Genomic DNA, 27,033 nt, shown 5'->3' with positions numbered 1-27,033 from the left:
GCGCGGCTGTGGACGTTAATCTCGGCATAGGATGAGTCAACTAGAAAATTGAACAAGGAATTTGTGACGTCTTTTCCTTGTTCCTCTAGGATGTTTGTGTTGCAGTGGCACTTCGGCTTAGCTGATGTCGGCCCGTCGGCGCGGGGCAATCAGATGTGCTTCAACACAGTGCAGGCATACAGCTCTATCTCCGCCCTGGAATGAGATCGGCTTGGATACATCATAGACTACCTTATATCTCTCTTAGTTGATGGCACCTTGTAGCCTATACCTACATGTACCTACTTGATGGATGAGGTTCAACTTTTTGTGATGAGTTGAACTTCAACCTGCGCAACAAGCTGAGAATGAAGTACTGCGCTATAAAACCGCGGCTCACAAGCCAGGTACAGTACTCCGTATCTAACACACCATTATGTAGCGGGATCTAATTTGCCAATCCAATGATCTTGTTGTCATCTCCAACCAGATTTCTGGTGGTTGCAACAAGGCAGCGGTGGTAATCGGAACTATATACGGACCGACGGACCAGTCACAAAAAGATGGTTGTTCTGCTTTATTAATGCAACGCTATCATCAGACAGACACATTATTTGGTGTTGACATGGTTCTGAAACAGTCCTGACACGGTCCCATTACAACCATGTCACAATGGCGAGTAACAGCTGAGCATCCACTCCGAGAAACTGAGGGACTTGACCATGAACGATGTGCCGCTCTACACAATCTCATCATTGAGCGAGGATGGACTGAAAGCGGCCGCAGCCTGAGCGATCTCGACCGACGGGCGTGGTGGGAGTGTTATGGCGGGGACGCGGAACTGTCGCCACACGCTGCGAAATTGAGCTCTTCTGTGATTGCGTTTCTCAAAACAGCGTGGCATGGCTACGCAATTACAGCACAACCACAACATGCATTCTTCAGGTACCTCTCGGGACTTTGCTCACCGGATGATCTTTGGGAGAACGCCCACTATGGCGACGGCGAGGATGACTCGAACAAAGCGCATTATGTGACACTCTACATGGCGAATTGGGCGCTGGGCGCAAGCCATCCACTGGGTCTCGTCTTTGACCAGCAGACCTCTACGGCAATGCAGCACATGTCTATTCATGACACAAGCATCACAATGAACGGTCGTCAAATCTGGCTGCCACTCGAACTCATCCTCGAAACCTTCCTTGACATGATAGACCAAGGCAAAGCTCTTGCAGTGGATTCTTCCTATGACGGAGAGCAAGAAAAAGTCAGGCCTTGGGTTATGCCCTCTTATACGGTCTGTGACTTGGACCAGACTCTCGAAGCCTTCAGCCGACTAACACATGCGGTTGAGTCTCGCATGCCTGCGACCCGAAGTAATGAAACGCACCGCCTTGGAGATGCGATAAGTTCGAGCGAGTTCTCACCAAATAGCTTCGCAGGCCAGTTCCTGGCGCGAGCTCGGAAAACTCGATTTAGCCACATCGCACCTGGCCTTCGTATAGCCCGCCAGCAGCCGTTTTCTTCAATCAACGTTGAAGAAGGGAAGATAAGGCCTATCCTTCTTTTTGAGAGCAGTAAGGAGGCTCATCAAGATACGGAACAAACGCCTTGGGGAGAAGAAGTTCCCATATTACAATTTCCGCAGCGTTTTGGAGAAATCACAAGTTACCCTGCCGGGATCTATCTCACGGAGACGGATCCGCACGGCGCGCATCCATTTGAAGACGGCTGCAAGCTTATCCTGCCTTATGCTATCGGAGAAAATGGCTGGGCTCGGACAAGCGATGGCTCACTATTTGGAGAAAATACGCACGCCAAAGGACCAACAGCAAGCCCAGTGCCACGTAGCACACAGTTATACCAACAGGGATTTAATCATTTCATTCAGACGCACGACGTGCAATTAAAGCATGTTCTGTGGCACTGGGCAGATATGGTGGAGAAAAGAAAGTGGGCAGTCGATGGTGATGGTGTAACTGGTGGGATAGGGAAATGGAGGGAGGCTGACACGGAAGATCATTGGCAAGACTATCAATTACCAATGTCTTGGTGATCTCATGCATTCGAAGCGACAATTACATGGCGCAGCTGCTATTTATTTCTGTACTCCGTGGAACTCAATTAGTTATACTTGTCTCTATAAAAGTGGCCATGAATCACAATAGGCGGTTCCACGATTCACCTTTGTGTAATAGTCTGAAGGACTCACACGAATTATTTGTGTTCTGCAGCTGCCTCCGAACTGCGAGTTGACATGAGAGTAATTATCTGTAGCAGGCCAGACATTCAACAGAAGACTAATCAATACGGATATGTAATTTGGCATGGCCACGCAATGGAGCTATTTCCCCCATATTGGTTGAGCATCGTCTGTAACTGGTATCATCAGCTAAACCCATGTCGTATCGCAACGTGGTCTTCGCGGGCGAAAGCTTTTATTCTTGCCTGCCCTGTCTCCATTGGTAGGACTACAAGGGCTATTGGCCGTCGCATTGAAATCACTAATGTACACTCAATATTATCGGGAATTGATAACCTTGGAAGTACATGCTCATATGCACTTCATAGCCTTGAGAGGTTACATGGATCACCCCTGTTGCTGCCTTAGGCAACCTTGCAGTTCGGTCAGCCCTACATTTGATGTTAGGCATCTAGGACACCTGTATGATGAAATTAATCTCGCGCATCGAGCCTCAAACTTATTCATTTTATAATTTCTGCATCAGCGTTTTACGTCTACTGAATCATCAAATTTTGTGCGGCGCTTTTTATGATGGCAAGTAGGTCCACATCAGCAGATTTAAAACAAAGGTTGGAGGGGAAGGTCAAACGAGTATTCAGGAGCAAAAAAAAGAAATACAATAATGAAAGTGGAGAGGCCAGTCGAGATGGTGCTGAAGCAATGCCCGTGGTAGCGCTCATCAATAACAGCAGTTCCCATGCGATCCCATCGCCCATATCGTCAAATGTCACATCACTCGAACCAGCTCAAAGTTCGTCAAGCCTGCCAAGATCCCCAGTATCAAGATCTGAGGGTAATCTCATACATGTTCCTATCAAAGAACTATGGAGCTTAGCATATGAGAGGCTTAAAATGGAGGATTCCACGCTTGTCGAAGACTATGAGAGGAAACTTCAAGGCAATGTGTCTACCGCCTTAATACTGCCATTGGGTGTTAAGGAAAATGTGCGAGAGCAGATGGACATCATATTGAGGAAGAAGATGGATGAAGTTACTCAAACCGCTTGGAAACTCAAGTTTGGCGGCGCAGAGATCCACATGAGGGATCTCTTGCCACCTATCCTAGCCATCATTAGTCACGCAAACGACTACATCACCGCATCTCTAAGAACTAATATGTATGCATCAATTGCATGGGCTGGTGTAAGCTTACTATTGCCTGTGAGTATCTCTATACACATGCAAAACAGAGGCGATAAAACTGATCATGTAGCTTTTCCTTCGCCCAAGCACACAAGCAGCATCTCTTTTAAAAGGCTTGGAGAGCATTTCTTCGCTCATCGTGCAGAGTCGTATGCGGGAAGAGCTGTATCATCGGCGTTATAAGTCTCGTGGCTCAATCGGCGGTTTTGAATTACTTCACGATGATTACAAGAAAGTTTTGGAAGCGCTGTACAGAGAAATTTTACGCTTTCAGATGACAAGTTATTGCTATTATGCTAATAATGGAGCATTTCGTCTTGGTCTTGATATCATTAAGTGGAATGATTGGGATGCTCTCATGGACAAGGTGCGTGAGAAAAACCAAGTATTCATTGAAGTCAGTGAGATTTGGCGCGATATGCAATATGACGAGGAATGTGTTACTGCCAAAGGTCGACATGAGGAAATAATGCAGAATTGGGGAACAACCAATATCTCCATTTCTAGCCTCCAGAAAGTCATACAAGATGCCAATGAACAAAGAGGTCGCCAAGACCTACTGAGCTGGCTATCCAATGCGGATCCAACATTATTTTACAATACTAACCGCGATATGCACGAGAATGGCACGGGTGAATGGTTACTGCAGGAGAGCCCAAAGTTCAGAGCGTGGAAAGATAGCTCTGGTTCTTTTCTATGGATTCATGGTAAAGGTATATCTGAAATTTCACTCTTCAAAGCTCTCCCCCTGACAAGCATAGCCGGTTGTGGGAAATCGGTTTTAAGTTCAACGGTCATTAAATACTTGGAGACTCGACGCATTCAAAGTCCAACTGTTGCCGTGGCTTACTTTTACTTCAGTTTTACTCTTTCAAAAGAGCATAACGTGAATACAATGCTATCATCACTCATCAAGCAAATATGTTGCTGTCGACCAGATATACCAGAAGCAGCCCAGAAACTAGGCGAATTTAAGACCAAAGGTGGCCAACCGGACACTGAAAGACTTGAAGAAGTACTGCTATCAAGTGTGTACGGATTTTCGGCTGTTTACATTATTATCGATGGGCTGGATGAATGCGCCAAACTCGGTGGACATCGAAAAAAGTTACTGAAGTCCCTACGCAGCATTTTAACGAATGCGCCGGATAATCTCCATATACTGTGCACAAGCCGCAACGAGCCAGATATTCGGACCGGACTATCACCTGCGCTCTCTGCGCCCACAAGAATCGAACTTGATCTACAGTCTCAACGAAATATGATTGACCATGATATTGGAAGATACGTGGATTCTACTCTCTCGTCAGATGAAGAATATAAGTCTTGGCCGGAGAAAGTTAAGGTTCAAGCAAGAAAAGTTCTCATAGAAAAGTCGGATGGCATGTGAGTCATCCAATGAGTTCTCATTCAAAACTACACCTTGCACTTTGAGTAACATAATTTCAGGTTCCAATACGTCCGTTATCAGTTCGAAGCACTACGGGGATTAAATTCGATGTTCAGAGTTAACGAGGCCCTGCAGAATCTCCCTACCGGCCTTGATGAGACATATAACCGAATGTTTCAGAACATACACTCCAATTTTCGCCAGGAAGTTATAAGTCTGTTGAAGTGGCTCTGCTTTTCAAACGAAATCTTAACCCTTGATATGCTTGCAGACATCTTTATTTTACGTCCAGATTGTGATGCTGTTCTGACAGTTGAAGATCAGCTGTTTTCTTCTGACGACGTCCTGAAATACCTTTCAGGACTCGTTATCACATACAAGGTCAAGCCTGATGATCAACGAGGTTATAACCAGGAAAAAGACGCCTTTTATCATGACTACTCTTATTCGCCAGGAGAGGTGAAAGTTCGCCTAGCGCACTTTTCTATCAAAGAATATTTAACATCTGATCGAATGCGCGAAGGGTTTATGTCAGATTTTTCATTCACAGATATCGACGCCCACCTTTGGATTGCACGTTCGTGCATAGCTTACCACAAGTTACTCAGTTCTTCACATTTCGACCACGCTAGTTCAAAACATCACTGGAGATTACGCGACTACGCAAGTGACCAGTGGCCGATGCATTTAGAAAAGATACCTTATGTTTTTTGGCCTACAACAATGACTGAAAATGCCCTGAATGCATTATCAGCTCGAAGCCATAGTTTACAAAAGATGCTTTCTGCAGTCTGGTTGGTAGAGATAAGATATGGATCGACCGATGTTGAACGGATGCTGCAACGACCGCATTTCTACGTCGCCCGGCGGGGGTGTTTTCAGTTGACAAATTTGCTCCTTCCGAAAGACTCTGGTGCAAACCGGTATCGAACGCAAGAAGATCTGGACTTGGCACTCCAAGATGCAGCACTTGGGGGAAATAAAGCAATCGTGGAGAAGCTACTACACGAGGGTGCCAACGTAAACGCAAAAGGGAAGCCATTCGGTAATGCGCTATTAGCCGCAGCATCCAAAGGGCATCTTGCTATCGTGAACCTCCTCCTAGATAAGGGGGCTGATATCGAAGCAGAAGGTTCAAGTATTAGCGATTGGGATCGGACGTTAAGACTATCGACACCTTTACAACTTGCAGGACGAAATGGTCAGCTTGGTACGTTGGAGCTCTTGCTAAGCCGCGGGGCTAAAATAAATTACACGCCAGATACGACAAAATGCATCCTTTCATCGGCCGTGTTGCATTCTGATTGCTTTCAATATCTGATTGAAAATGGAGCTGATGTCAATATCGTTGACTGTAATGCATCTGCGCTTTATGAAGCAGCAAGCCGCGGATACTGGGATGAATTTGACTTGTTGCTCGACAAGGGCGCAGACGTCAATCTCCCTGGAAAATTGGGGTATCCCCTTCACGGATTGATGTCACTAAATATGCTTGTGCATAAGAGAAGACCATTAGACCGTGTCCTGGAGCGGATGAAACGTCTACTTGATCTTGGCGCGGACCCGAATGCCTCAACTGAGACATCTGGTACCCCTTTGTACCGGGCATGTACGAACAATCTCTTTATAGATTACGGATACATGACTCCAATAGCCTTATTTCTTATCGAAAGAGGGGCAGATGTGAATATTTTCAGAGAAAAGTATGGAAATTTGTTTCAAGCAGACGAGGTTTTCTTCGGCCAATCCGCGATGGAGTTACTCTTGGAAAATGGCGCTGATATAAGCACCTGGGCTCAAGTAGGGGAATGTGGAAGTGTTCTTCATACTGCTTGCTATGAGAGGGATTTACCTCTCGTCGAGCTGTTGCTTGATCATGGAGCTGATGTCCACAGCAGATGTGGTGTGTTTGATTCCATATTGCAAGCGGCGTGTGGACATCCTCGGAGGGTACCTGACGTTCAAATATTGAAGCTCTTGCTTGACTGCGGCGTCGACATCAACGCACAAGGTGGGAAATACGGCACGGCGTTGCAAGCAGCGTGCTTTTGCGGAAAGGGGACCCCCAATGATACTACAAAGCGTGTTGCTATTGTACAATTTTTGCTGGACCATGGCGCTGAGGTGAATCTTGAAGGTGGTGAATATGGAACTGCACTACAGGCGGCTTGTGCAACCAGCAGTGGTGGTTTCGATACAGTACGTCTATTACTGGAACGCGGTGCGAATATTCATTTTCTGGGTGGAAAATACGGGAGTGCATGGCATGCTGCTGCTCAAAATGCCTGTGACAATGTGGATAACTTCCAGCTACTACGGCTGCTACACGAACACGGTGCAATAGTCAATCATGTGCTCCCAGAGACCTACCCATACGCCACGGCTCTGCATGCTGTATTATCGCAGCACTGGTATATGGCATACGGTAGAGCCAACAACTGGAATATTGATTCCTTACAAACAACATGGGCGAGCAAGATTCAGCTCCTGCTCGACCTGGGAGCTGATGTCAACCTTGCAGGTGGCAAATATGGTCTTCCACTCCAAGCAGCATGCGCAGTGGAACCACAAGTTCTAGATGATTATCGCGCACCTCCTGCATATACTAATCTTGATTCTTTAGCCCACGGGGCAATGACTCTCCTCACTGCCAACAGTTGTCAAAGTATTGATGTTAATGCCCAGGGCGGAATTTTTGGCACAGCTTTGCAAGCAGCGGCATATTCTGGTCAGACGAGGTCGGTTCGCATGCTATTAGAAAGGGGAGCACAGATAAGCATATGGGGGGGTAAGTATAGAAATGCTTTGAACGCAGCAGTTATCAGAGGTCACTGGGATATTGTGGATATCTTGCTCGAAAAGGGAAGAGAGCAAAGCTGCCAGTTTATTGAGAATGGAGATGAGGCCTGGCTTGGGCAAATTCGACAGGAGCATGGCGAAGGTGCTGTGCAGAGGTGGGAGGCATTTTGGAAAGTACATGGGAATAGAATTGTATAGGAGGTTGGTAAATGATAATTCTTATTATGTATCATTGACTGGTTTGCTCCAATTCCTGCTTATTATATTAGACAGCACTTCAGCAAAATCACAAATTGTACCCCTTATTAACTCCCTTTATCAGGTATGGTGTAAGATTGCTACAATTGCGGTTATGGTAATCTTTTGTGTCACAAGTATCCGTTATGATGGATTGCTACAGATTCCTACATTAGGAAGGAAGCAAACTTTAGCCGTAGAGCTCCGACTGCGCTCATAATACGAGTGGAAGTGTAGGGAAACACACCACAGGACGTCCTTGCTGTGACCGCTGTCTACTAGGGTCTGCTTGACGGCCACGAACACTACCGCCATCGAGGGCGAGAAGTTGAATATCGTGAATGAGCTTTGCTATGGTCGTAATGAGCCATCCAATGTTGCGAGTGGAGAGGAGGAACTATTCGTGGATGGGGTAAGAGAGTAAGGGATTTAATTGTCTTTAGGAGACGCTAGGTATACAGTGCTTTTTGGTTTATATGAATCTTGGTTGAATTCGATGGGCAAGGAATGATTAGCGAGTGCCAGTGAACTTATCTGTCAGAGTTCAAGCCCTCAGATAACCTTAATACCAACAGTAATCCCAAAGTGATCGCTGACCCAAACATCATCCAAACCGGCTTTGGTTTTCAGCCCTATTCCAAAGCGACCCAATTTTCCAGTGATGTCCTGAGCTTCACTCAACGCAAACGTCTCAATAGACCCTGTGTAGAGAAACTTGTCCAACCGTTTTCGGGTTTTAGCTCTGTCGGATTGGTAGCCCCACGTATTTCCTCTGGCTTTGCCATATGTGATATCTTTCTGGAAGGGCTTTAGGGCCGGCGGTGTCCGCGCTGGCTCATCCTCCCAAACGTCCTTCAGGTTTACCTCAGGTGCTCGGTGAGTGTTGTGCTCGGACGGATCAACCGAATTCATGTCGCCGCCAACCAGCCCGCCATAGAATCTCTGCCCCTGAGGCGAGTCGCTTTTCAGTAGTGCTGATACTTGGACGAGTTGGCGAAAACGGAGCTCTTTTCCTGTGTAGAGTGATTCAAGGTGTGTTGTGCACAGGCGAAGTGACCGTTTTGATGCTTCGGGGCCATGGTCCTCGGACACGGGAATTTCAACCACAAGAGCATCTCTCTCCATTTCAGAGACGAAGGGGAGACGGAAGCAGTTTGATATTGGCAAATTCCGCGAAATCATCATGAGAGTAAAATATCGACTGGGTATGCAGTTGGGTTTCTCGTCAAAGGATTTATTGTCTGCACAATCGAAGTATGGTGGCTCCGTATCGGAGAGGACAAAGTTTTGTTGAGTCCACTTGTCCTCCAGGATGACTTCTAGTGATTCTTGGCGGAGTTCTTGGAACATTACCACGAGGTTATGAGGTTCTTGGCCAAACATGGTCCGCAAATAGGCGATGGCGGTGGAGGCACGAGCGGCGGCGGCGGGAGCCGAGAAAAACAAGTTCCAGGATGCAATTTTAAGGATATCTCCCCGTCTAAGTGTTCTGGCTTCATTGCTAAAAGGTGCCCAGGATGCAGATTGGGAGTTATATATCTGTGGTTGGAGGAAGTTGGGGCTGGTCTGTTGGTCGATGAGAGACTGTGGTATGGACGTCTTAGTAGCTGTGTCGACCATGAACTCGAGGGACCCTGATATGGCGTCGAGATATAAATCGTTGAATTCAAAGTCAGAGAGGTCGTCGACGTTGCGGAAATCGCCTCGACGCTTGAGTTCGAGAGCCATTAGGCGAGATTCCCGTGATGGGTACTGAGAAGTGTGGTAAGGTCTAATTAGATTCGTGCTTTGTGGTTTTCTTTGGAACCCTGACTTCCAGCGCTGATTTAAACCTCCATTTCTATCAAACGAACTCCTATATCTATGGTATCGTTGACCTAGATATAGTACCAAAACAGTCCTATTCATAGAAAGGCAAAAGCCTCGGGTTGTAAATGGGCCATACATACTCATGAATGCAGGTTAAGCGTTGGTCTTGTTGTCGTGATATCAAAATTGCCACTGCTCTGCTATCGATGTGATACTGCTAAATGGAAGTGATGACTCTGACAAGATGATCCAAGGATTTGGGTTTTATGTACCCTGAGACGGCTGCTAGCTTCAGGTCAGCTGGATTTCAGCCATAGGAATTTGGCAACAGTCCACAGTGTAGATATAATTATGACACTGGCATTGAGTTCACGTGATGTCATGGACCCGCCGCCTGCCTTTGATGATGATGGTTTCTTTATACTCATACCCTGCATGCCAGTCTCTCGATAGTTGTATATTTAATTCTAGGCCTAAAGAACAGGCTCTTTATCCTTTCTTTTCCCTAAAAAGCACCTCCACAGCTTATAATACATCCGTTTAAACCATAAATGCTAGATTATTCGTTTATTTGTTTTATTATTGCAGCGTTCCAATCTATGCACCGGTAATATGGGGTAGGCTTCAGAATTAGTAAATGAGAAAAACTTGAGTTTACGTTATGTTCGCAGAGAAGATAAGTCGGGTCAATTGAGTCTTGTAGCTTAGTGATAAGATACCAAACATCTAGTTTGACTATTGCGCTAATGACTGAATATCTAAGATCAAAATAACTTTCGGCTTAATCGGATACAAGAGCTATCATTATATTATAAGATCAATGAAGTGTATTAACAAATCGAATAAAAACGAAACCCAAGTCAATAATCACTCCATCAGAGTAAAAGCTTTCATCATTCCACATTGCCACAGTCAGTGATAACAATGGATGAGTCAACTCTGGAACTCAGCTATTTCCCACGCATTTTTGGCGCATAAGGTCTCATATCTATGATGTTAATACAGTCGCTTAGAAACCTATATCAAACAAACAACTTCCAACCAGAAGCTACTAAACACAGACGACTTAACCATATTTAGAAGGACAACCGCGTCCTTGGCTCATGTAAACCCACACCACAGGCGAGTTACTATCCCGCGGATTCAGCCTTTCTTCCACGTATTCGATCTTTCTTCCGCGTATTCGATCCTTCTTCCGCGTATGCGATCTTTCTCCCACGTATTTCAGCCCCGAACTTGGGTCGACTCATCTGTACGCGCTGTTTCACACATAGCCTATGCCACAGGGCATAAATGGCGATTGTTAAGCGAGTAATCACCTTGCCGCGTCTGTATTTGGGATAATCCGTGTTTGTCTTGGGGATAGTTGCCGTGTACACTTTGTCGCGCTTTGGGCCATGATGGAGCATGGAGAAATAAGACTCAAATTAGATATAAACCAACTCTCCCAACTTTCAGCACACCCGTGATCTTCTGCATTCTATTGTTCTCAATCGTCCAATCTCCTGATCCAAATCCATCCACCAATCTCATACGTCGTTTCCGCCTTCAAAATGGCTATCGTCTGTAACCCCGACTGGTTGCATGCAACGTGGTCGTTCTACAGATATGTGCCATCGGTAGCGGCTGCTGTTATATTCTGCCTTTTATTTTTAGTCGCAACAGGCTTGCATCTGTTTCAAATGTTCAAAACAAAGACCTGGTTCCTGTCAGCTCTGGTGTTTGGCTGCTTGTGTATGTCTAGTCTTGCAAAACCAAGAGGGAAAAAAAACCCAGCGAACCCTTATAATTGCTAACTCTCCCGTCAGTCGAATTCATTGGCTACACCGCTCGAGCTGCTTCCGCGAGCCAAGAGCCAGGCTGCTGGAAACTGATGCCATACATCATCCAGAACATGTATATCCTGTTGGGCCCTCCGTTGTTTGCGGCCTCTATATACATGATTCTAGGAAGAATCATACTGTTGACAGATGGCGAGATACATTCTATCATCAAGCAGCGCTGGCTTACGAAAACCTTCGTCATTGGTGATCTTTTGTGTTTTCTCTTTCAGTCTGGAGGTGAGTCCTTCTTTGCATCCTCCTCAAAGGTTTGTGCGTCTTACACAATGTTATCTAACTGAGATTCAGGTGGTGGTCTCATGGCTGGGAGCCGAGACAACCAATCCATGACCAATATCGGGAACGGCATAATCATCGCTGGGCTTGTATTGCAGCTCTTGTGGTTCATCTTTTTCGTCATCGTTGCTGCAACCTTCCACCGGCGTATGATACTAGTCCCGACTGCATCTTCTCTGAAGCCGGGAATTCGCTGGCAAAACTACCTCCATACGCTCTACTTTGTCAGCGCCTTGATCATGATCAGATCTCTATATCGCGTCGTGGAATATGCTCAGGGAAATTCCGGATATTTGATGGCGAGCGAAGTATTTCTCTATGTTTTAGACAGTCTTCCTATGTTTATCGTGGTTGTTTGGCTACTGTGGAAGCACCCCGGAGAAATCGGAATGCTTCTAAAAGGACAGGAACCATTCACCAGCGGCTTTCAGCTTTACAACTATCGCAAAGATTCCAAGTCTGCAAGATATTGGGCGGATGAGTCTAACTTACAAAGTTTAAACGATCATTAAATTTGTAGCTATAGGCTCGGGTGTACCAGATTTCTTTAGTACTGTTTTCCCCCTCTTATATGATCGGGGTTGAGCCGGCTTAGATGGGGAAGAAGAAGAAATGTCGCATCACATTTCAAGGAATTTATGAGTAGACGGTAGCTGTTTTAAGCATCTATAGTATAAACCGCTATGGTACGAAGCATTTATAGTCCAATATACCTTTATACGACGCTTTACATGCTTTACACTAATTCCTCGTGAAATCATTTCTTTGGTGAAGTTATGGCTGATTCATTCTCTACATCAATAAGCATACCATTGGAACAATGTCTGCAGCAGAGTCGTACTCAAATAGAGATTTCGGCTACGCCCTGCCTGTAACCGTCTGAGCTTTATTCGGCTAGCAAATAAACCGAATGCAAACGCTACCAGCTCTTCTAAAATTTAACTTTCTCATTTATGACTGATGTATCTAACGGCATCGGCCAAGCAAAAGGGAACTTACACACTCTCCTCCTCCGTTGGCACCGGGGCAAATTTGTGCGCAAACTGTGGGAGAGGGCTCACACTATCCGCGAAGCCCCTGCGAGCGGCTTTGATGAGGTGTCAGTCCGAGCCAGCCTAGTCACCAATACCAAGCCCAACACCAAAGAGATTACGACAACATCTAGAGTTACCGCTAAAAGTCTGATGCAAGTTTGTGGGGCAAGTCATATCCTCAATAGAAGAACCGCAGCTGATTATTGTCCCCATAACGGAGTAGTAGCTGTCATGGAACTAGAAAATCGGCACTTCGGAATAACCAATACGCCAATACGTCGAATACGCGTATTTCGACGTCGCCAATGCCTGCCTATACGGACCACTATCATTCAGAATGTCAGGGGCTTCATTACGTATCTGGCTAAGCCACCCAACATTTTGGACCGCTAGTACTCCATACTCCGTATCTCGATTCCAGTATCTAGCAAACTACCTACTGTAGTAGCCATGGGTCGTCCAAAGGTTAAGGGTGCAAGGTGATTACGTATTGTCAGTAGCGATTTAGCCCCATATACGTTTGAGCTTCGATACGCTCATTACTCTCTCCAGGGCTAGCCCACACAGTACCTTCCTCCTTTTCAAGCTTCCGAGTGCGTAAATTCTCTACTCGATGCCGTATATTCATGTAGAATACGTGCCACCACCGTATAGCTCACTGAATGCGCTCAATCCATGCAAAGAGGCTCTTCCCCAGTTGTGCAAGCTCATTTCCCCGATACGCATAGTCCGTCCTCTCGGCTCTTCTGAATTCATTTACTGATTAGCTGTTTGAATCAATTCCCCTTCCAATGGCTCGCGTCTCCAAACAAGCCCGAGATGCTAACCCGCCCAGCAATACAATCCGACGGCCACACCGCAAATCTCGCAATGGCTGCAAGCAATGTAAACGACGTCATATGAAATGTGACGAGCATCGACCGACCTGCGTCAATTGCTCTACCTGTGATCGCGAGTGCTCTTACAGCCAACGGTTGGGTGCCAACGATGCTGGGATGATTACACTCGCGAACTCGTCGCAAACCCCCACTGCGTCCGATACATCACCCAGTTTCTCCCCAGCAAATCTTGTGGCCGCGATCGGGGCGGCCGGTTTTCATCCTACGGATGGGGTTGAATCCGAAACTGAAAGCTTACTACCAGATGTTTACAACCTCGGTCATCTCGCCCTCCTACATCACCTCGAAAGCAACCTGCTCAACTCCGGTGACGCAGGTCTTTTCCCTGATGCCACGAAAGCAGGGGAGATCGCCAAGCTGATCTTTAAATCCGCCATAACGACTCCGTTTCTTATGGATGAGCTTCTCGCTATGGCTGCTCTTCATCTGAGCACCCAGACGTTTGATCCGGCAGAGAAGAACCAATACCTCCACCAAGCGGCACAGCTCCAGACGCGAGCTCTCGGCCACTTCAACGCAATCCAACCAAGGGTTTCCGATGAAAATTGTACAGCCCTGTTCCTGTTTTCCTCATTTCTCGGCCTGCATACGCTTTTCGACACAACCATCTACCAGAGAGATTTCACCGAGTTTCTGGACAAGCTTATCCAATTCGTTACCCTTCATCGCGGAATACGCACCGTTACTCGACAATCTTGGCACATCATTAATGAGACCGAGATGAAACATATCATCGACCCAATAAGCGCGCTCGACCAATTGGACCCTCAGCTAACCGTCTCTTGCGGTGAGTGTGACGGGCTCCTGGCCCATCTTGCAGCGTCCATCGAAAGCCTCGGTCCCTCCTCATTCAACGCATGCTGTGAGGCTGTCAAGTCGCTCCAGTGGGTCATTGGGCGGCAGCGTGGTCTTCCCGACGAGCTCCATCCACATATCACAATGGCATGGCCAGTACTCGTCTCTTTCGACTATCTACAGATGCTTAAGCAGCGAAGGCCAGAGGCACTAGTAGTTCTAGCCCATTGGGCCGTGCTCCTATATCGCGACCGTGAGTTTTGGGTATTTGGCGATACTGGTCGATTCATGATAGAATCCGCCAGTAAATATCTAGGTACATATTGGCAAGACTGGATGGCTTGGCCGAATGACGTTCTGAAGTCTCTATGATGCGTTAAGTGGCTGTGCAAACATGATTACGCATTATTGAACATCTATACACTTAATATTGTGTGCCCAAGAGTGATTTGAGGAGTAACGACAAAATTTGAATTATGTTGCTGCGTATTCATTTCCTCATCGCTATCCTGTCGTATGGGGCGCAGAATATGTACTGGATAATGAGATACCCCAAATAAATCCATTTGACAATCTCATGAGCACATGTATATGGAACTGGAATCTCACCTTCAGACTTATGCTGAACCTAACTCGGCGCCTAAATAAGTTAGGCTATAGCTAGCTCTGGGACCTTATGCAAACCCAACTACTTCAAAGATGTTTCGGATAGTTTTCCGAGAGTTTTCCCGAATCCCGGATGATGCAAAACCTCACGCCGGTCGATTGTCCAAAAGTTCGGTTTCAAGATTCAAGGGCGGAGAGCCTGCGGCCCGGTTTTTACTATTATATGCTTTTGAAAAGGCTGTGTCGTTACGTAGTGGTCAGGCTCGCCAAGCGTAGATGGCCCATCGTGGACCTCGGTGGATTAGATCTGTACGAATAATCTTTAACCAAGCGAAGATGTTAGGTCCGGGCAGTCTACCGGAAGATGTACCGACAGTGCCCTACAACTCCAAGCTATACACGGTATTTCTGGGTGTTCATCATCTCCGCACGATGAAGCGAGTTGGAAAACTGCCACCAATGGGGGGTATCGCGTAGTTGAGCGAGGGAAGAAGAAAATACCCCCGGGTCCTACAGCTAAGCGACAGTACAGTCACAGAACCATTTTAGACAGCACCACTGGATGTTGACTGTCTGCCATTATGAAAATTTCTGCTGTCCTCACATCCCTGTTGGCGAGCATGTCGTCTGCTGTCGCACACCAAGCTTGTAGGTGCTGAATCTAACTCTCGATGGCATTGCTAATTTCCAAAGCCCTCGCGCCTTTCAAGTTTGATCATTTCCCCCTTGGGTCCATTCGTCCAGGGGGTTGGCTACGAGACCAGATCCAGCTGTCGGCGGACGGCCTTGGTGGCCATCTATTCGATTTCTACCGCTACGTTGCCCGCTCTACTTGGCTCGGCGGTAGTTATGAGTATAGCGAGCTTCACGAGTCAGCGCCCTACTGGTTCAACTACATCGTGCCTCTCGCCTGGACTCTTGACGATGCGCGACTGAAGAAACAAGCACGGCAGTTTCTCGATTATGTACTCGACAATCAAGCTGATGACGGCTGGCTCGGGCCTGAGACAACAAGACAGACACGGGGCATATGGGCGAGAAGCCTGCTAGCATTTGGCTTAACTGTAGGGATTCAACACACTGAAAAAGAAAAAAAAAAACAAGCACTAACCAGTAAAGCAATACGCCGAAGCCGACGAAAGCCAAGAGCAGCGAATTGTTGATGCTATGCACCGCTTTACGAAACTAGTCCACTCCATGCTCAAAGACAATTTCACTGGTTTACTGCAGGACAAATCTCTGGAAGACAACTTCGACCCTTTCGGCTTTGGCTTGTCGCGAACCCACGAGCTGCCCATCTCCCTGATGTGGCTGTACGAAAACCATCCCCGTGAGAATGGGGACGTCATCCTTGAGACAATTGATCTCATGTTTGAGGGCGGCCGTGTTGGCGGCAGGGACTGGACTAAGTTCTTCGTCAAAGGCGTCTTCCCAGAAGATGGCAATTTTAAAACTAGCGGCTTCACCCATGGTGTTAACTTGGCACAGGGCCTGCGGTATCCAACAGTGCTGTATAGACGCAACAGTAGTGAAGCCCTTGTTCAACAGACCTTCGACGCTGTTAACATGACCGCCACGTATCATACATCACTGTCCGGGACAATAATTGGAGACGAGCATATCGGTAATTTGAGCCCACAACGAGGGTAAGTCGACTTCTACATGCACTATTGAAGGATATTGACTTGCCTTACAAGCTCTGAGCTTTGCATGGCTGTTGAATCCATGTTTTCGTATGCCTACCTCTACCGCTTCCACGGTGCTAACGAATTTGCCGACCGTGCTGAGCTGGCCGCCTTCAACGCCTTCCCAGCAGCGATGAGTCCTGATTGTGAGTGCATCTAACAACATCGCTGGCTTTTTATCTAACAGCTCTAGGGTGGTCGCATCAATACGTCACGCAGACGAATGAGCCTTGGTCGCGGAATCTCACTGGGGATCCCTTCTTCAATGTTGTCTCATACGGCAACACTTACGGGCTGGAGCCTAATTTTGTATGCCACGCCTCTCTTAATGCCCTTGGCTCCAAGCTGACTTATCCAGCCTTGTTGCACTGTCAACCACCCTCAAGGGTACCCAAAATATGTTGCATCTTCTTACGTTTACACGGAGCACAATAAAATTGCACATATTCTGCTAGGCCCCACGTCACTAGAAACCAAACTCCAAGGAAAGAGAGTCAAAGGTCAGTCTGAGTTGAAAATCATGCCCAGGACCTTGCTAAGACGGGCCAGTTGAATGTGATACCAATTATCCATTCTCATCCATATTGCAATACACAATAACTACAGAGACATCTTTCGAATTTGGTGTCCGCGTTCCTAACTGGACGACGCCCGAGGCCACTGCACAAGTTGGACGGCAGAGACCTTGCCACCTCTCCCCTGATTCTAATGGCTTACACTACACTAAAGTGTTGCCAGGAGTCACAAAGATCATAGTCAAGCTCCCCATGGACGTACATATTGTCACTCGCAACGAGACCGTTGGTGTTTACTACGGTCCTCTGCTCTATGCTGCCGATATTGCATACAAGGAAACAGCTCATCAGCCCTTGAATTGGACAGACCGCACCCCACTCGACGACTCTGAGTCGCACCCGAAGGCAATGGACCACATTCTCGAGCCGGTATCGCCATGGAAGTTCGCCATCGATCCCGAGACTATCTCAGTCAACACTGGCTCCGCGCAGGGCAAAACTCTTCCGAATCCCATCTTCAGTCGCGGTGGGCCACTAATATCACTATACGTGGACGCGTATCCAATCGACTGGCCGATACAATTTGACACAGCTGCTCTGCCTCCTATAAATCCAGAGGTAGACCCAGAGACAAAAACAAGACTCAAGTTAATCCCATATGGAGCTTCGAAGCTACATATAGCCCAGTTTCCTGTTGCTAGGCTTCCAAACAAAACTTGAGAAAACTATACTATTCTTAAATACTAGCTTTATCGAAGAAAATGAATTATTTTGCCTTTTAGAACCAAGGCAGTAAGCGCAGTAATTATCAGAGGCCGTTCTAAGCTATTTTGGCCATAGAGCTTATTTTATTTGAACACACTCTTTCTCAGCCAGAGATAGAGTTATAACAGCTCCCTCACTAGCCTTGCCCGAAACCGCCATGGTCACGCACTCCGTCACAGGTTCTCCTCGCGCTTCGTCTTCTATGTAAGTCAGGCTTGCTTCGACAGCTGTAGCCACAATTTCCCCAAACACTTCCAAAATGACCTCCCGTTTGCAGCCTTGTATGATCCATTCACTGGAAGTAACAGCTTGCGAGCCAAAGGGCAGTAGGACCATGCATCGCTCTTCGTTTATCGATTCCATATAAATGTCGAATAATCGCATTACAAAATATCCAACTCTGTGAGGCTTAAGTTTTAAACTCATTTTGGAGTCAAATTTGTTACCGGTATGCATGGCGAGAGGGAATGACATCGTGATGTCCGCTGCTTGTTTACCAGAATGGCTAGTTGAAGGTTGCGCGCTAATTGAAGCGGCGAGAAATGGTGGGAAAACATTTGCGAGCCTTAAACCCGGCACCCCTTCCGCGTTAAAGAAAAGATTATTTTGGAATGTATCTGTAGAAACGTTGATATTATCTGCTGATCCAATAGGGGTATGCACAGATGTTCTCCGTTGATGGTCATTCTCCTCTCCTAAATCTGCGGAAGCTGCTGTTGTACCTAGCTGACTGTTAGTAAGGGAAAGGGGCAACTAAAGAAATACTTACGCTGCCTTTTTCTTGCTTTCTCCGAAAAATTTTGGAACTTCTCATGAAATTCAGAGGGCAGGGCGTCCTTGACTCTTTTCACTACTGATATGCGGAACTCGACTGGTTTCTCATCGAATGTACGCAGCGATTTAGCAAGCCTGGCTTGACCAGCAAAATGAGAGCCAGACTCCGCATCACGTCTCGCGAGGTAGTATGCAGCCCAAGTTGAGGATCCACCATGGTTTAGGAACAGCTTCTCACTAGAAGTTCTTCTGCACGCTGCGCAGCAGCAAGGGCCGCTGAAAACCCCTTTGGTATCCTATTGAAGTCCTGCTGAGTGACGAACAAATTGATGTAGTAGCTGTAGTCCGTTTGACTAGCTGCCATGGTGAGGGTCAAGCGCGGCTGTGTGGGACCTGCGGGACTGGAAGATTTGGAAGATTTGGGAGTTACATCGATGGGATTTGGGTCCAGCGACTTATTTATCGGTGGGGTATTACTGAGGAGGAACTTCCATGCTTAAATCCCGTGCGGCACGGCCCATGGAAAGACGAGAGATGGAGAGAGGACTAGTCTAGTATTCCATCCATGTTAGACAACACGGAACTCATTCCCCGTGCCGCCAAAAGATGCAGGCTACATACAGCAGCTCGGCAGCCAACACAGTTAGCTATGAGGCGTAGTTCTGTCGCCCACGGTTCGCACACATGGAGGTGCACGTCTGATTGCCGTTTCGCACGTGCGAACCAAGATAGCTCGGCAGTGTCTCAAAGGCAGGAAATAGCAAAATGTCAGGCCCGGTTCAATTAGGAAGCGAGAAACCCTGCCCTTTTATAAATAAGCTACTAGCCGGCACACGCAGGCGACCACTGGCAAAAACCTATTGTTATATGTTTTATTTCATTCCTTGCATTAATTCTTTTTTGCACGTTATCAACATGTTGTGTTGATAAATGTGGTTGCATGGTGTTGTTAATGTTGTGGCGTTGTAGCTTATGTCACTCACGACGGCAGCCTTCAATGTTCTTTGTTCTGCCAGCCGCTTTTCTACGGTCGATGTCTGGTAGATTATGGGAAATTAGCTGGTAGATTATCATTGTGCTATTTAATCATGAGGCAGGTCTTTTATATGAAGAACTTCCCTGTGAAACAGCCATTTCGACTTTTATGTAGGCCAGAGAAATGTATCATACTTATGAACGTTTACAGTAATGAAACAAAACAATATTGAGGCTGTCTATCCATTTTGTAATTGATAATTCATCTGTAGTTTAAACTAATTGACAAGAATTTCTGAAATGAATGTATGTATATTGCTAATGCATCCTATCCGTCTAAATGATGTAATTCTTAGTTATGTATTAACTAGGTACCTTCTGGCCATTTGTGCTAAGCCGATCGCTTCCGTCCCTGACAAAGGAGATAAAAATCAAACCAAATCGACGCCCCTCCAAAGACCTGTCCATTCTACCCCGCGACCTTGAGAGTGCTTAAGAGAGTGCTTAAGAGAATGCTTAAGAAGAAGCGACATTGCAAGCAATGGTGAAGTTGTTCTGCCAGTCCAGGGGCTTCTGAGAGAAGGTCTGGAAGTCCGTGTGAGGGTCGGCAATGAAGGCGACTCTGGTCTGGAAGTCCTTGAGGACAACGCACTGCACGTTCTGGAAGTCGGCAGTGAACTGCAGGCTGGTGACAAAGAGGGTGCCGTCCTTCTCCAGGTTGGTGTTGCCATAAGCCTCTCCAAGGTTGATGTTGGATCCGTCAAGAGGGATGCGAGCGTTGCCGTTTGCTCCAGTGACATCGTTGGCAAACTGAACTTGAACAGTGCCAACGGTGCGAGTGGTGGGAGCTGCCGAGGCAACAAGGGCAAGGAGGGAGACAGTGAAGGCAATAGCGGACTGCATTTTGATGGTGATTTGAGTTATTGAGTTGAAGGTTTAGATTGGAAGATGTGGTAAGAGAGTAGTTGTTGATTGAAGTAGTTGTTGTAGCTGTAGATGTTGTTGTGGATGATGAGAAGAATGTTTGGAGAGGAAGATGAAGAGATGTTTATATAGATGAATTGTTCAGCTTCAATGCCTATTATCAAATTGATACCCTATTATTAGATGTTTACACCATACACATTTTGACTTTTACGAAGTGGCTTAATTGTGTTACCAGCAGCATTATTCCACTACAACACGTGAAGTTCTTTTTTGGACAAGCTATTATTACTAGCCCATGCAGTGAGCTTATAAATAGTATAAGCTGACTCCGGTTCCTACTAGCAGCCTTCGCCTCAAGCTAGCTGTGGCTTTATAAGCCACGTTCCTACTTGCTTACCTCGTAAAACTCACTTTTGCTAGCACTGGCTTACTGTCTTGAGTAGTCCACGTTCTGGTCGGACGGTGCGGATGTCATGGCGATGTCATTTTAGCCCCGGAGTCCCGGCTTCCCGGCGTCCCGCCCCGTTGACGGGTGGATCAGCTGTGCCCGCAAAACTGCACCGCTGAGCTGTCAAGAGAACCCTGGGGATTGCTGATTAAGGGACTCAAGCAATGAGCCACAAGCCGCTGCCCGGAGGCAGTGTATTCCGTGTGTAACGGGACGCTTTCTCAGCTGGCTTAAAATTAGCACCGTCGTGATGTCTTCGCTTCAACTTACAATTGCATGTTTCTCCTCTCTGCATCTCTTTCAATTACCCCAATCATCAGTTAGTTACTGGACCCTCATCGTGCCAATGCCATGTCTCAGATGACGTAGAGCTTCGGATCAGCCTTACATCTCTCACAATGGTCTTTCTCATAAGCCGGTCTTACTGCAAGCCAAACTTTATGATCACCCGATCGCAACGCATTGTTCAAGCGAAACTTATTTTCTTCCCACAAGCTGGGCAGTCGTTTGTATATTGTCTCAACGCCACCAGGATCGAGACCACCAACTTCTTCTAACATTCCGCCTCAGCTGAGCCCAATCCTTGGACGGAGAGGATCCCGAAGGATGGGCTGCGTGCTGCACTGAACAGCCTTAATTGTGCCCTCCGAAAAAACATCCCAGTGGCTCTCGCGGATTGAAACCTTCTTCACCAGCTCCACGCAAAACAAGTTTAATGCATATAGAGCCTTGGAGATCTTATTGTCAGAAACGTCTAGGGCAATGATCTTCTTTGGGCTCGCTAAATGAAGCTTCACACCAGTGAGAGGCGGTAGGTCTTCTATCACAAGCTAGAAATAGCTACATACCTTCGTTGGCCCTCTTGCCTACAATCCCTTCCCCCCCTTCACAATATCGCCTAGATTAGGTTTTTCTAATTTCTCCGCACTTGCATGGGCATGTTGGCAGGATCTCATCCTCTAGCTACTTCTCACTCTCTACATTCTGCGTTCTTTTTTCCGGTGAGGCTGCAGCATCCCGAGCACTAGTCAAAATATTGCCTGATGCCGAGGCACTACTCATGACTAGGCTCAGCCACCTTTATGTCAAGGAATGATGCGGATTTCAGGCAGCCTTAGATCTTATTGATCATATCCAATGTGAGAAGAATAAGCTGAAAAGGTTGTACGTAATAAAATTGGTAAATGGGTGCCACGGTTCATGTCCTTTTCCCGATAATCAGTGCTCATGTTTATCAATGCTGAGGTGGAAGTTACAAAAACATCATCAAATACCCAAAATAACATTTTACATAACCGTCAATTGCATCCTGCCCTGTCTCCATCCATAATCGGCAGTTGCTATAATAAGAAGTAATCTGCCCTTACTCGTATTCACTAATTTGGAATTGCTTCTGGACGGTCATGACTCATCCGCAGCTTTTGAGAGAAGCAGGCAACTTCAGGAATCTGACACGCCTGGCTGGGATCATCTAAAGACAAGCACGAACCTCTCTCCATTCGGTGCTGCATCTCTTGTACTAGTTTGGCCATATCAAGGCTGCTGCTAATATGCTGCGCATGACGACAGATATGACCTTCTTTTCAATAACTTGATCCAAATGTCGAAAATTAATTACCTCTTCCTGTCAAACAATTATAAGTATTTAATATTTATACGCCAGTATTAGGGCTTAGCATGCGATTATCTGTGAACAAGCCCATACAGTTAATCAGCCCAATATATGGGAGTAACCGGTACCAATTTCCGGCCCTACCAAACTTCTTGCTATTCAGTATCTATTTTTAGAGAGTATACGAATAATTATTCCAAGTCGCTGGATAATTCAAATCCTCAAAAAAGGTCAGCGGATGGATTCTCAACCCGACTTTCTACCCTAGAGACTCTGGAAAACTCCAATTGATGGACGCTATCCGTGAATGCCATATCAATAATGAAGGATGTATCATTCTTAGAGCAACTTAGAATAAAAAATTACAAAAAGTTTTGCGTCAGTATGTGGAATGAGCGCGATCGAATCATAAAGCACACTTAGACTGCAGCATATACTCGCCATTAAACATTCATTTTTTGCCATCGACCGATAATATCTTGGCGTTTCATGCAGTTGATCGAAACATGTAGTTAAAATAAGACAAACACATCCTGCTTATAATACATATTACGGAATCCTTTCGGATTTAATGCTCACGGCTAGGCAGCTGGCGCAGTAGCTTTAATAACTCTTGCTGACCACCTCTCGTCGTAGAATCCGCAAATACGAGCCTCATGGAAATTTCTTACCAATGGCATCGGATGATGCACCCACAGTTGGGACTACCCCTCGCAAGCCTCTTCCGATGTCTTCCAAATGGCGGTGAATGATTCTAGAGAAGTCTACTTTGTAGTCCATACTCTCTTTGGGAGAATAAAAGCCTAAAGACCTGGTCTGATCAGCTCCAGACGTGGACACACTGCTCACGCTCTGCTCTATGCTATTGGAGTTTGGATATCTCCCTATTGTATCATAACTACTATGTCATTATACTGCCGTAAATCTCCCGATTCTTTTGCGATACATGAACATCTTCTTGCTTCAGTTGCTATCGTGCTTTGTTCAACTTGCTGTCTGCGATTACGGCCAAAATAACAGCCACTGATGAAAAGAAGTGCAATGAGAGCATAGTCAACATAGCAGAGAAGGTTTGTCGGAGCCTCAACAACAAGCAAGGTAAATGAGGGCAGCCTAAGCTATCAACGAAAGAGAAGACGTGAGTCCGTTAGGCTACTGTCAGTCAATAACTGCTGGACAAATGTTCAATAACAAGTATTCTAATCTTAGTTTTTAAGAAGTTTGTCCTTCATATACAGTAAAACTACTGTATTATACTAGATAAAACTATTTACTCTAGCCTATGATGATATCTTGTATTTTACTTTGACTTTGGGAAATTCCTCTTCCTCGCATCAAACCATGAAAATACGATATGCCAATTATTGTTATCATATCTCCCTTTCTTCGACCAACGACAGGAGCAGGGGAACCAAGAAAAACACAAATAATATCCCCTTCTTTACTTCCTTCTGGGACCAACCCTAGTAGGCCGCCTTTAGTTATGCAAATTCTCCTTCCTTGCAGATTATCAACAATCTGATCACGAATTTTCCTTTCCCAGTCATCTTTCATTTCCGTACTGTAAGATCCGGTTCCCAATTGGGCAATAATTGACTGCATCTCTCCTCCATGGATCACTTTGTTCCCGGCAGAGATGACTATGTTATATACTCTCGATAACGCTGTTTGGCTTTGACCTTGAAACATGCCCATTTTATGTGCATTCTGGATAAACATAGTTGTTTCTCGATCCCAATCTGTGATATGGCCTTCAAATTTCTTCAATGCTTCTTTATTATCATCTGGTAATTTGGGTTGAGAAGCGAAATATGAACTAGAACGCAACTGCGGCCCAAGAGCAACGACAGCGTCAACAATAACACCCCTCGTAGTCAATCGATCGCCGTTCAAACGAATATCTCCACCGGCGCTCCTACCAGCGGTAAATTTTGAGAAGTGCCTGAGATCCCAACCTTCAGCGAGACCTGGGACATTTTGGCCGAGGGCAGCAAAATCCGGAACCCAGGACGGGCTCATTCTCGAGTCACTCATGGATAGCAGCTCAGTTCCATATCCTTGCGAAACAAAGTACTCGGCAAATTGACGATAAATCTGCTCCGTGGATTTTTCGTAGTCTGGTTTCGGTGCCATATGTGCGTCGGTCGCGAGACCCAGCAAGCCGTAGAGATGGTCCCTTGGATCCGAAGCCTTGAAGTTGCAGCATCGTTTTAGAAGCTGGAAAAGGTGAAGGGACTGTATTTTAGCGGTAAGTCTCAATACATCTTTCCAATCCGCATCATTTCCTCCCTCTGTCCCTTGCAGTGTTGACTCTGTTAGCGACGCATTATCAGAGCCTCCATCTCGAGTATCCGTTTCTCCTTGTTCGTGGATATTTGCAATAATTGGTAGACTGCTCGCCCTGCTTCGACTATAAAAAAGGCCTACAATTCCAGATGTAAGATGATTTGGGACGTTGTTGTTCCCTGCGAGTGGGATCCAGTACTTCACAGGAGACGGATCAGGATCGGATATCACCATCTTGCGCCTTGGTCCAAGCAGAATACTCAGATAATCGCGTCCAGGATGGAGAGTTTGCGAAATCATCTCCATAGCTTCCAAAGTCACTCGGTTTGCCTTCCATCTCGTAATGGCTTCGATCGCATCGAGTTTCTGTCCTCCGACATTGTAGCCGCCGACCATAGAGAATCCAAGATTCACATCACTTTCAGACAGAAATTCGAGTGAAGCAGCATTTGCGGCCACTAATTCATTCCACGTCATCCGAAAGGCGCCAACTTGGACGATGGTACGATCAGGTGCCGCAGTAGCTTCCTGAATAACCCATATCCGATTGAACCATGGCCGTGTTAGGAGAATTTGCCATGACATCCATGGTGCCCAGTCATCTTCTTGTGGCATTTCGACATAATGTAGAATATCCTTCAACAACTCGTTTGTCCGCCTAATATCTTGGTGGTGTAAGCACCTGATAAGACTCGAAATCGATATCGACGGCTCAGATAACGTGCGTAGAGGACGGAATATCGTTTTCTCCACATAATCAACTGCATTGGGTGTTTGGGGTTGATCTTCCTGCTCTCCGAGAAATATATAGGTCATTCTAGATTGCTGATAGATTCGTTTCATGAGAAGAATTTGTGTGTTGCGCTCCATGTTATCGAGTTGGTTGATACAGATAGCATCGGCCCATATATACTCGCAGGTCTCGAACTGGCGAAATCGCCGGAGGGCTTGATTCAAATTTGTGGTAATGGCCAGCCTTTGTCCCTTGCAGATAACATAGTGGGCAACGTTGTTGTTGTTCGTAGTGTTGTCACCCCAAGTATAACTCAGTGCTGCATAGTCTGGGTGGTTTTCATCTAGTGAAATAACTCTGACATCGCAGACCAACGGCTCATCAAGATGTTTAGCCGGATGGATAACCAATAGGCGGATCGAGGGACCATTGGGCAACGATTCGTATTTGTAATCTTTCATCGTAGCCATGTCTGCGCAATAAGAAATGATGGACATAAAATGAGTGATGGGAAGATAGTAGTATCTCTAGAAACATAGAGTAAGATATCTGTTCTCCGAACTACCAGTCGTAGATTGCGCTTGATATTTTACTCCAAAGGCGGGGATTGAGTATTATTAACCAAAATTACCAAATCATGGCTATGAGAGAGAAAGAACATATAACACAATGTCTCTTTCCATTTTGGTAGCTGGGCATTGCTATCTAAATCCTCTTTATTAGGCAACTGGCAGGGTGAAATGGTTGCCTCTCTCCCTCGGGGCAATTCCTATGCCGATGCCCGTTCGTATGATCGCTTAAGTCAGAAGCCCTTCATTATTCGCTGATATATATAGAATGTATAGTCGATCCATATTATACATCGCAAGGCGTGAAAAAATGAACTCCATCATGTGGTCTGCCTTGGGGAAAGCCCATATTAGGCTAATGAAATTGTGCAGTCTCAACCCCTGATATCAGATATCCTGCACACTATGTTCCACCACGGCTCACCATCGATGATTTCAGTTGGACAATACCGTCGCACCCTGCAACCAGATGCTTGGTAATCTGAGCAACTAGGGCCTTAACTACCATCCTACCTAGCACAGTATGTAGGGCCCTTGTTAAGCTGTAGAACATCATAGTGGCAGGGAGGTAGAATATGAGGTAAACTGGATAGACCAAGACATATACTTTCTGACTGAGAGTAATCAGAATAACTAATATCAATAAGGATACAAAAGTCAAGAATATTACAAACCAGATCATCACGGACGA

General features: G+C 46.2%; 8 protein-coding genes across 8 annotated transcripts; 5 read left to right on the top strand and 3 right to left on the bottom strand.

Annotated features, from left to right (window-relative positions):
• Nucleotides 1-643: 643 nt before the first annotated feature.
• T069G_04737 (uncharacterized protein) lies at nt 644-2,035 on the top strand (the record flags this gene model as incomplete). Its single annotated transcript, XM_056171947.1, has 1 exon — nt 644-2,035. One exon carries the CDS (start codon nt 644-646, stop codon nt 2,033-2,035), a length of 1,392 nt encoding a protein of 463 aa, XP_056028805.1.
• A 1,041-nt stretch (nt 2,036-3,076) lies between these two features.
• On the top strand, nt 3,077-7,754 carry T069G_04736 (ankyrin repeats (3 copies) domain-containing protein; the record flags this gene model as incomplete). Its single annotated transcript, XM_056171946.1, has 8 exons — nt 3,077-3,385; nt 3,438-3,738; nt 3,820-4,080; nt 4,129-4,753; nt 4,817-5,334; nt 5,665-5,967; nt 6,091-6,956; nt 7,236-7,754. The coding sequence occupies 8 exons, from the start codon at nt 3,077-3,079 to the stop codon at nt 7,752-7,754; spliced, it is 3,702 nt and encodes a 1,233-aa protein (XP_056028804.1).
• A 591-nt stretch (nt 7,755-8,345) lies between these two features.
• Nucleotides 8,346-9,521, bottom strand: T069G_04735 (endonuclease/Exonuclease/phosphatase family domain-containing protein; the record flags this gene model as incomplete). Its single annotated transcript, XM_056171945.1, has 1 exon — nt 8,346-9,521. One exon carries the CDS (start codon nt 9,519-9,521, stop codon nt 8,346-8,348), a length of 1,176 nt encoding a protein of 391 aa, XP_056028803.1.
• A 1,634-nt stretch (nt 9,522-11,155) lies between these two features.
• T069G_04734 (RTA1 like protein domain-containing protein) lies at nt 11,156-12,231 on the top strand (the record flags this gene model as incomplete). The annotated part of the gene is made up of 3 exons (XM_056171944.1): nt 11,156-11,336; nt 11,411-11,662; nt 11,732-12,231. The coding sequence occupies 3 exons, from the start codon at nt 11,156-11,158 to the stop codon at nt 12,229-12,231; spliced, it is 933 nt and encodes a 310-aa protein (XP_056028802.1).
• A 1,313-nt stretch (nt 12,232-13,544) lies between these two features.
• On the top strand, nt 13,545-15,329 carry T069G_04733 (uncharacterized protein; the record flags this gene model as incomplete). Its single annotated transcript, XM_056171943.1, has 3 exons — nt 13,545-13,659; nt 13,816-14,751; nt 15,160-15,329. 3 exons carry the CDS (start codon nt 13,545-13,547, stop codon nt 15,327-15,329), a joined length of 1,221 nt encoding a protein of 406 aa, XP_056028801.1.
• Nucleotides 15,330-15,634: 305 nt separating this feature from the next.
• Nucleotides 15,635-17,973, top strand: T069G_04732 (beta-L-arabinofuranosidase; the record flags this gene model as incomplete). The annotated part of the gene is made up of 7 exons (XM_056171942.1): nt 15,635-15,701; nt 15,747-16,117; nt 16,173-16,699; nt 16,751-16,884; nt 16,926-17,047; nt 17,097-17,238; nt 17,288-17,973. The coding sequence occupies 7 exons, from the start codon at nt 15,635-15,637 to the stop codon at nt 17,971-17,973; spliced, it is 2,049 nt and encodes a 682-aa protein (XP_056028800.1).
• Nucleotides 17,974-20,283: 2,310 nt separating this feature from the next.
• Nucleotides 20,284-20,670, bottom strand: T069G_04731 (uncharacterized protein; the record flags this gene model as incomplete). Its single annotated transcript, XM_056171941.1, has 1 exon — nt 20,284-20,670. One exon carries the CDS (start codon nt 20,668-20,670, stop codon nt 20,284-20,286), a length of 387 nt encoding a protein of 128 aa, XP_056028799.1.
• A 3,565-nt stretch (nt 20,671-24,235) lies between these two features.
• T069G_04730 (heterokaryon incompatibility protein (HET) domain-containing protein) lies at nt 24,236-26,243 on the bottom strand (the record flags this gene model as incomplete). The annotated part of the gene is made up of 3 exons (XM_056171940.1): nt 24,236-24,249; nt 24,317-25,705; nt 25,766-26,243. The coding sequence occupies 3 exons, from the start codon at nt 26,241-26,243 to the stop codon at nt 24,236-24,238; spliced, it is 1,881 nt and encodes a 626-aa protein (XP_056028798.1).
• Between the last annotated feature and the right edge of the window lie 790 nt (nt 26,244-27,033).

This window comes from Trichoderma breve, chromosome 3 (assembly GCF_028502605.1).
Source record: "Trichoderma breve strain T069 chromosome 3, whole genome shotgun sequence".
NCBI lineage: Eukaryota > Fungi > Ascomycota > Sordariomycetes > Hypocreales > Hypocreaceae > Trichoderma > Trichoderma breve.
The sequence above is the reverse complement of the archived record's forward strand: the minus strand, read 5'-3'. Positions and strand labels throughout refer to the sequence as shown.